At 45.9% G+C, this 9,441-nt stretch overlaps 1 protein-coding gene across 1 annotated transcript in view; it reads right to left on the reverse strand.

The window, feature by feature from the left end:
* prdm5 (PR domain containing 5) overlaps positions 1-4,361 on the reverse strand; it is a gene marked incomplete at both ends in the record, with an annotated part of 32,864 nt that extends 28,503 nt beyond the window's left edge. Inside the window, 7 exons of the mRNA XM_084444462.1 lie at positions 311-432; positions 569-664; positions 889-1,066; positions 1,156-1,324; positions 2,993-3,115; positions 3,398-3,481; positions 4,263-4,361. Coding sequence (XP_084300588.1) covers positions 311-432; positions 569-664; positions 889-1,066; positions 1,156-1,324; positions 2,993-3,115; positions 3,398-3,481; positions 4,263-4,361 — 871 coding nt within the window. The remainder of the gene's footprint in view (positions 1-310; positions 433-568; positions 665-888; positions 1,067-1,155; positions 1,325-2,992; positions 3,116-3,397; positions 3,482-4,262) is intronic.
* Between the last annotated feature and the right edge of the window lie 5,080 nt (positions 4,362-9,441).

Below are 9,441 nucleotides of genomic sequence, written 5' to 3' on the forward strand. Positions count from 1 at the left end.
TATTAGTTTGTTCCATTATTCTATTCATTCCATTATTCTATTATTACTTCAAGTGTGTATTATCTGTTTACATTGGCTGAGTGTCCAGAGCTGCAATTATACCAAGTTAGTAATTTAGAGATGTGTGTGAATGGAGTAGTGTTTAACTGATCAGGGTCAAGCACTATTACCTCCTGTGTGTGTGTGTGTGTGTGTGTGTGTGTGTGTGTGTGTGTGTGTGTGTGTGTGTGTGTGTGTGTGTGTGTATGTGTGTGTGTGTGTGTGTGTGTGTGTGTGTGAGAGAGAGAGAGAGAAGGAAAGAGGGGCCAACCTGCGTGAACATTCCCTTTGTGTTTCTTCAGAGCATCCTTGCTCTTGCATCTCTTCCCACAGCTCTCCGCCTTACAGATGAACCTGTAGTCCCCTTTACACGCCTCCTTGTGCTGCTCAAAGCTACACACGAGCACACACACACACACACACACAGAAAACAAATTCAGACAAACTCAAGCACCCCGAAACAAAACACAAGAACTCAAGAGACGAACGCCGAGCACTGCAGCGTCAACCGAAGCTGCGTTTCCCGTACCTGGACTCTGAGCTGAAGGTGTTGTGGCAGATTAAACACTCGTGAGCCTTGGAGGAATCCCCGGTTGGCGCCGAGGCCTCAGCACAGTGCAGCACACTGGGAAACATGGCAGGAGACATACGGTCAGAAACTGATCCACACTAGAGTACATGTACACCTCACCTACCTGGAGCCTAGAGACAGTATGAACAAGTGAGAACCTGCTTTTACACACTAACACACTGCTATTACACACTAACACACTGCTATTACACACTAACACACTGCTATGACTGGTGATCCGTGCAGAGGACGAGGTGGGGACTAGCTACAGTACATACTGGCGCTGCAAAGCCTGTTTGACAGGGAACTTTTTCCCACAGTTCTTGCATTTGAACTCCTTCTCCTCGGTGCTGGCTCTCTGGTGCAGCGTCTGGAGATGTGCAGCCAGGATCTCCTCACTAGGGAAGCTGCTCTCACACAGCAGGCATGGATGGTCCTCCTTCTTGATCACCAGCTCTACACACACACACACACACACACACACATCACACACTTCTTAAATACAGGTATACTGCTGGACACAAGGAAGGTTCAGCGTCGCCTACCCATCTCAACAAGGTGCTTGGCCTCTTTGCTGTTCTCATCATCGTCCTTAATGACCTCCTCTTCCTCCTCCTCTTCCTCCTCCTCCATATCACTGTCCAGGTAGCCAATCAGCAGCTCTGTGTCAGTCTCGATGTCGTCCACAGCCAGGTAGAAGATATTTTCTCCATCCTGGGAGAAAAGGAAGACCGGTCAACCAACTTTCTCTGGTAAGTACATAAGCATGCCATGATCTTTCTAACTTTCACGTCTTTAACGATCTAACTACTGTATACAGATTTGTTTACCGAGTTACCCAGTACCCAGACTTTTGTTTACCCAGTTGTTTTCAGTTTAAAGCCCTGATCTGTGACTGGTGAAGCCACGCTTTGCATCAGCTCCGTTCGCCAACCCTCTAGTTCACAGCACAAGCCATGGCGTGCAGCGTTGTGGTCATTGGCAAACATCGTTGTTGCGGTCGGCTACCACAGCCGGTCGGCCGCCCGTGCCTGTCGTGGATCAGGACTTGATCAGGACGGATGGACGTGAAACGAGGCCAGCAACACACACACACACACACACACACACACACACATTCTCCTACAAAGACAGGGCGGGGGAGCTGAGGGCTGAACTCATTAGACCTAGACGCTCGTCTGCCAGGGGCTTGATTAAGGTCACAGGTCAAGCACTCAAACCCCTAAACACGTCCTCATCAACTTCCATGTCCTTAAAGGTCAGCTCCTAATGAAATCAAAGTGTCGTTTCCCCTCCACTGAGGTATTCTAAATAAGCATAAATATTAATCTGACTGAGAAGAGCTATAATAAACGTCAGTGTTGATGGAACGCAGAGCTTTAACACACAGGAATGACCTTTAAACAGCCAATGGCTTCAGGCCCTCTGGTATTAATGAACGAAGCCTGTCCAGAGGACCCCAGGTCCTGTTCTTCTTCTTGTCTTTTTCTCTCTTTTCTCCGGTGAGGGAATACTTTCCTATAGAACTGAGACTTCCCAGAAGCGGAAGCATGTCTGTGTGCTTGGTGTGTTGAGTATCTATAGCTGTTAAGGTCACATACACACACTCTCGCATTCACACACACTCTGTTCTAGTGTGTGCCGGATGACGTTTACATTAAATTACATTACATTACAGTCATTTAGCAGACGCTTTTATCATAAGCGACTAACGATAATTGCATTTAACATAGGAAAAGCCAATGTACTACTACTTGCCAGAACTTACAAGTGCATCTTCTTTCTAAAACAAGTGACTAAGAGCATAATCTAGTGCTAAAGGCAAAGTGCAAGTTCTGTGTGTGTGTGTGTGTGTGTGTGTGTGTGTGTGTGTGTGTGTGTGTGTGTGTGTGTGTGTGTGTCTGTGTGATACCAGTAAAGGTTTTTCTATACTAATGAAGACCAATTTCAGAATAGTCACTCAATGAATGAATGAAATTAATTTCTGCTCCATCCAACTGAGCCATAGCTGAACCATAGCTCATAACACTATAACACCTAATTTCTGCAGCATCCAACTGAAACGTCTCAGGATCTTGATCTGCTACAGGCGTAGGCGTAATCAGTTCCTTCATGCTGAACATTTCACAAGCCGTCTGAACAGGCAGACAAAACAAACAAATCACGTTCCTATCATCTCTCTCTCCTTGCTCGTATCCCTTCACTTTCTCTCAGTTGTACTCTCTTCGCAGCCACTCTCTCTCTCTCTCTCTCTCTCTCTCGTTTCTGATATGGTGATAGCTCTATCTGTCTCTCTCCCAGAGATACTGTAGGCAGGCGTGGAGTACCAGCGGCAGGGTCTGAAGGAGTTTCCGTCGCCTGAGAGATGGTCTACCTCTGTACCTGAATGGCCGCCAGGTTCTTCTGCTCCTGCGATGGAGCCTGGTGGACGAAGCGTAGCCAGTTAGCATGGCGAGGGTTACTGGCGTCCAGAACGTAGAGCACATCGCCCTTGTTACCGCGGACCTGCAAGGCACAACGGGTCAGGGGGCGTCGCAAGAACAAGAACATTCCAGATATGGTCTAACTTGGGAGAGTGTTTTACGATGGCCTTGTGTTTATTATGTGATTTCAATAGTCGCCAAGAGATTAACTTGGTATTCATAGGCTACTAACACAGGAATACATAATTTGGCATCAAAGACATGGAGGTGAGGAGACAGTGAGAGATTATGAGAGAGGAGGTGAGGAGAGATGAGTAGAGGAGGAGAGAAGAGGACAGGAGGAGAGGAGCTAGTCTTTAGTCACCTCCCACATCAGCCTGGTGTCTGTGCTCTCATCCAGATCACTGGCCAGCTTCTTCTCTCCTGCAAAGGGGCCAAATTTCTCCCCCTAAGAAGAAAATGTACACTGTTAATATCAGTCAAAACACATCATAGCATTTAGATATTTTGGGATTTATAACACATGGATGAATCAATGCACCAGGTATTAATGTTGTGGAATAGGGTAGATTGATGTAAACTGAGGACAGTGTTGACAGTGTTGTGAATGAATCCACTCCTACCCATCTCGCTTTGCCTCCACTGGTCAAAAGCCCTATAGCCTAGGGGGTGTGGTCAATGTGCACTCTATGAATGAAGGATTCATGCTCACTTTACAGCATTACCATGTATTAGCACTTGGATTAGTAACAGCATACAAATTTGTAGTGACTTTCCGTTATTTTCATTGTGTTGAAAAAATGGGATGTTTTTAGCAGGGTACCTTATCAAATGAATGTGTGTTGTCAAGGCGGCAGCAAGAGTTTTATAGAAGCAGCAAGAACGTTTCTGAGCAGTTTTAAGTTTGCGGAATGAATGTAATGTAGTAAAAATATAAATAAATTACTGCGTGGCTGACGGTAGCACACGTTTTGTTGCAGTGATTTTTCTGTAAGTGGATAAATTGTTGAGCAGTGAGCTCGCGCAGAAATCTGAGTTACAGTATCTACGTGGCACTACACGTCAGAGCAGCCTTTGGGTTCGGTTTGAGACGTCGAGAGCGACAAGAAAACATGTACTGTCAACCGAAAACGGGTCTATTTACACGAACCACTGACTTTTGGAAAGTGGATGCTTCTTTTCATATGTAAAGCTGAGCGTACAAAGTTGTCCTGTCCAATTCAACAAACCTTTTTCACTCGTCTTGCCGTATAAAGCCCGATTCCATCCTGGACCTTGGATGATTTCAAAGAAAATCTGTCTGGCACATACATGCCCAACATTGTCATTACGCAGAATGACTTCCCACACTGACAGTTTCTATAATCTATATGTCAGAAAGAGTGAATATTGTCTGTTTTCGCGAAGACAGGAGAGTTTTTCAGCAGGCTGTTCTCCGTACAGCAGTCCAGGTTAAACTTCCATGTTGCTCTTTCTGCAGGAATGCGAAGCAGCGCTCTGATTGGTGGAAAGTTTGTAACCAGAGGCTACCTATTTAGTGGAAGGATGCTCGTGCTCTCTGATAACCCTGCATGGTCAAACCATCTATCAGTCAAACTTGTTAATAACGAATTAATAACAAACCAAATAACGGCAGTGGCCATTACATCTAGCCATGATTCAAATAACTGTACTTCTGGGCCTTTAGCTCAGCAAGTTATCACCGCCAGAGTGGATCACATGGGTGACCAAGGTTTAAAGCCTGTTTTGGGTATTTGGCATCGCCTGTGCAGTAGACACCTTAGCCACTGTGGAATAAATTACAAATTAATTGCAAAAATCCACTTGTGGTGTGTGCACTGTATCGGTTTCACCTCTGAAGCCCAATACTGGGGCCAAAATCAGCAGTTAGTTTCCATTGGAAAGGAATCACATGTAGGGAAGTAATACATGGTGGACCAGTCCAATTTCTGCATGCACCCATGTTCTCTTTATGGCCTGTGTGTGTGTGTGTGTGTGTGTGTGTGTGTGTGTGTGTGTGTGTGTGTGTGTGTGTGTGTGTGTGTGTGTGTGTGTGTGTGTGTGTGCGTGCGTGCGTGCGTGCGTGTCCATGCACGTATTAAAAGGTTTCAAAGCCTTAAACAAACTGGAAAAGTGCTGAACTTGCATTTTTGGAAAGAAATCTCGGAATCTAGGTCAATTTAAACAAGAGAGTGAGGACACTATGGACAATGAACTTAGGAGGGGGAGTTTACTTATTCAGGATTTTGAAACCATCTGTGCAGGCCGACAGGCATACAGTCTATATACGGGTGGATGGGTCAGCATACAGCACACAAACATCAGGCCTCCGCTTCAACTCCATTAGTGCAGCAGAAACACTTTGCCCACCTTGATTTGTTGACTTTCACCCCACAAGGGGGAGATGAGTGTAATCAAGTATATACAGTGAGTGTGATAGTGTGTTTGTCTGAGTAAAGGACCGTATATACACACACCTCTAACAGATCTTTCTTCTCTCTAATCATGATGGTGTCAGCATTGTGATAGTATTGTTTACGCTGTTTGTAGCTCTCGTTTACACCAATGACTTCCTGATGCATTATGGCGGCACATGAGGTCTCACCGTGATTGGTCCACATGGACGGTGTTGGTTGCCGAGGGACCCAGAGGAACTCTGACTCACGGTGTTCGTGTTTACGGGACACTCAGTGAACTGGTGTGAGTCCCTGCTTCTGGGAATGAAGGATGGGTTTCCATTGGCAGGAACGGTTTAAACTCTGCACTTAAAACTCTATTGCCCAAATCCTAAGGAAGCTATGGCTTGTTTCCTTCTGCATTGTGAAACTTAAACTGTCCATCGAGTTCAAATTCTGGTTTCTCTTCAAACAGAGGCTGGTGTTATTCTTTATCTCTATGGTATTCATTTCTTCACAAGATACTGTTTTCTACAACCCTTTGTCTTTTCACCTTTTACCTATCCATTTGTTTCTGTTTGAGTTTGTTACTTTGAGTTTGTGTCCATGACCCTGTGTCATGTTCCAGCCGTGCTGCTAGACAGATAGACCTGGGGAAATGTGTCACAGGGGAAATCAAGGGTTTGTCCAGTTAGGGGAGTGACCACCACACTGAGAGGGTCCTTTGTGTGCCCCCTCCCTCCCCTGACCCTCCCCCCCATGTCTCCTCTGTCAGCACCATGGTCTGGAGCATCAGGACGGAGACCATATGGGGTCATCTTAGGGGTCACCTCTTCCCTGCCCTGTGTCCTATGTCGACCTCCCTACCCCATTAACTTTCACTTTGCTTCCACTAGTGTCCCCAGGTGATCCAGATCAGCTCCGCTCTCCAACCACTGGCCACACACACTGACAGACGCGCACACACACACACACACACATACTGAAAGACACACAACACACACACACACACACACTACACACAATGACGCAACAGATCTCTTAGGACTTGCCATTCAATCTAATGTAAATGGACCACAACAAAGGCTAATCTCTCAATTCATTTGAACAAGAGTCGTTTGAGTTCAGAATGAGTTTCTTTCAGCTCCAGGGTCAAACTGTGGACTTGCCAAGGAAGAAGGGAGAAAGGAGATCACCATCTCAACAAGTCCAAGATCTCGGACCCCAGAGCCTGCTGTGCCAAGGAACTTTGGATCCTGCCAAACCATTGAGGTGCGCGCCATTGTTGTGGTAAGATAGCATCTGGTGCTATTGCAGGGATGAGCAGTACAGACAGAGACTCATAGATTGCCATTTTTAAGGCAAGGAGATGTGCCACAGTTGATAAGGTGAGATTTTAGAATGTGAACACATAGGCAACCTGATGTTGGGATGACAGAGAGTGGCCTACCTCAAAGGCAGATTGGAGTTACAGTATCTGTTCAACAAACTCTGTTGACTCCAGCCCAAGGGCTCAAACAAGATAAACGTCTGTTGCCTGGGTTTGCATCGCCATAAAACCAGAACAGATTTATTGAAAATGATCAGAAATATTTGGCATGTATTTCCTTCTCCAGATTTACAGAGACAACTGTTTTATAAAAAAATTAAAAAATCTTTCACCCGAACCCTGCTAGAGGAGTGTATATCTCGGAATACGTTCACCCCGACCCTCCTAATATTCAATCCCAAGTTACACCATCTACAGCGGAACTTTGGATCAAGCCACTCACTCTCTGTACTGCCAATGGAGTCTCAAAGGGCCAAAAAGTACAGAAACCACATTTAGGACATGGCAGAGGATTGCACTGAAATAAATACTTTGAGTTTCTTTTTTTTCTAAGTAAATATTTTCACTGCAGGGAAACCTCAGTCTGGCAAACACACAAATGGTTCCATACAGGACTTTCCAAATGTATGTGTGCATTTTTCTGAAATACCCCAAACCTGATACTGTAGATTTAGGGGCCAGGCCACCTTTTGTTTCATGTTTCACAAACCCCCACAGTCCTACCAGCCCAGCACCCTATTTCAAGGCTGTCATCAAACAGCCAGCAAACCATTTCCTGCAGCTCCGAGGTCGCTGGATAAATGATGTTTTCGTTTGTCAGGGTCCCCAATGGCCGGCGCTGAAGGAGGTTCTTCAGAGGGAGTCTTTAGAGATTACAGTACTGATGAAGCGTGAGAAATTACAGCCACTTAGGAGTGATTTTATGAGCACAAGAGAAATTGAGGGACCACCCCTACGAAGGTCCTTGTAGCATTGGCAGTGAGGATACACAAACACACACACACTGCCTCTAATACTCAAAAGAAACACACACAGACACACACACACACACGCACACACACTGAAACACATAGGTATATTAGTCTGTAACACTCATAACCGATGGCCAACAACCAATAGTCGGTAAGTGTGTTATATTGAATTTCAGAGACTCCCACCCATTTTGGTGGGTTCATTCTGCTGTACTAAGGACTTGGAGGTTGGCTATACAGCCTAGGGGGGCTAAGGTCACCCTGTCATAAGAAGCAGCTGTGAGTGGGGATTTGGGTCGGAACTCCAGACATTAGCCTCACTGTATAATCCAGAGGTGGTTTGGAAAGAAGCTCCAACATTGCTCTTCTGTTCTGCATTCTCCTGCCAGCAATTTGTATTTGTGTGTGTGCGTGGTGTGTGTGTGTGTGTGTGTGTGTGTGTGTGTGTGTGTGTGTGTGTGTGTGTGTGTGTGTGTGTGTGTGTGTGTGTGTGTGTGTGTGTGTGTGTGTGTGTGTGTGTGTGTGAGAGAGCCTCTATGGATGTGCCCTTGCTATGGTGGTGATCTTTAGTGATTTATTAGTATTTGGCCACTTGAGATATCTGATTCAAACCATCTTATGTCTACCCACAGACGCCTTGGCCCCTGTATTCAACCTACAGCTTTATATATTCAGAGGAGAGTTTTGGGTTTCTCTGCTGTTTCTGCCAAAGGGGTAATCATCCCAGAGAGGCGTTCAGAATCATGTCTGAGTGTTGGTGTGTGTTTGACGACGTGTTTAGCACTGTCCGTTCTGTCTTGTCTCTTCAACTTCTGTTTCTTCTTCACAAACTCTCTCCAAAAATGCCACTGAGCTATGAATTTTCAGTCGCAGAACACACTGTACATGAACCAACTCCACACACACATACACACACACACACACTACACACACAATGGAGCAACAGATCTCACTCACTCTCTCTCTCTTTCTCTCTCTCTCTCTATCTCTCTCTCTCACACACACACACACACACACACACACACACACACACACACACACAAACACAAAGACCAACACCCATGCTCTTAAGTAAGTAAGTTACTATCCTATGCCACAGCCCGTAGACAGAATGTGACTCCTACTGAACAAGCGTGTCTGTCTGCTGCTGTTAGGTTCAGCTGACAGCCAGGAGGGGTTATGCCTCTGTCTCTGTCTCTGTCTCTACTCTGCTCATGGTAGTCTGGCTATCCAAACCAGGCGACATGACAGTGAGGGTTAGGCTGGTCATGCTAAGCCTGGCCGGGGATCAAAGACAGGTCTGCTGTTCGTGCTCAGTTCAAACCTGTCTACCAGAGATGTCTGTCTCCACTCATCATTCAGCTACACGTATACACACGCATATACACAACCCATAGATCAAAGCCCCGAGATCACTACCATGCAAAGACAAACATACACTGTGTGTGTGTGTGTGTGTGTGTGTGTGTGTGTGTGTGTGTGTGTGTGTGTGTGTGTGTGTGTGTGTGTGTGTGTGTGTGTGTGCGTGCGTGTGTGTGCATGAAGCAGAGTGAGGAGAGAGTGGGTGTTTATTTATTTGTCTCAGGCCTACCTCCTGAGTGAGTGACTGGACAGAGGAGCATTGGCTTCGTTAAAAACCCATTGACGTCCATACAGGCCGTTTTCAGTGAGTGTTGACCCCTGAGCCCAGCAGTCCCTGCTGACTGGTTTT

The sequence above is a fragment of the Borostomias antarcticus genome (genome assembly GCF_949987555.1).
Source record: "Borostomias antarcticus genome assembly, chromosome: 10".
NCBI lineage: Eukaryota > Metazoa > Chordata > Actinopteri > Stomiiformes > Stomiidae > Borostomias > Borostomias antarcticus.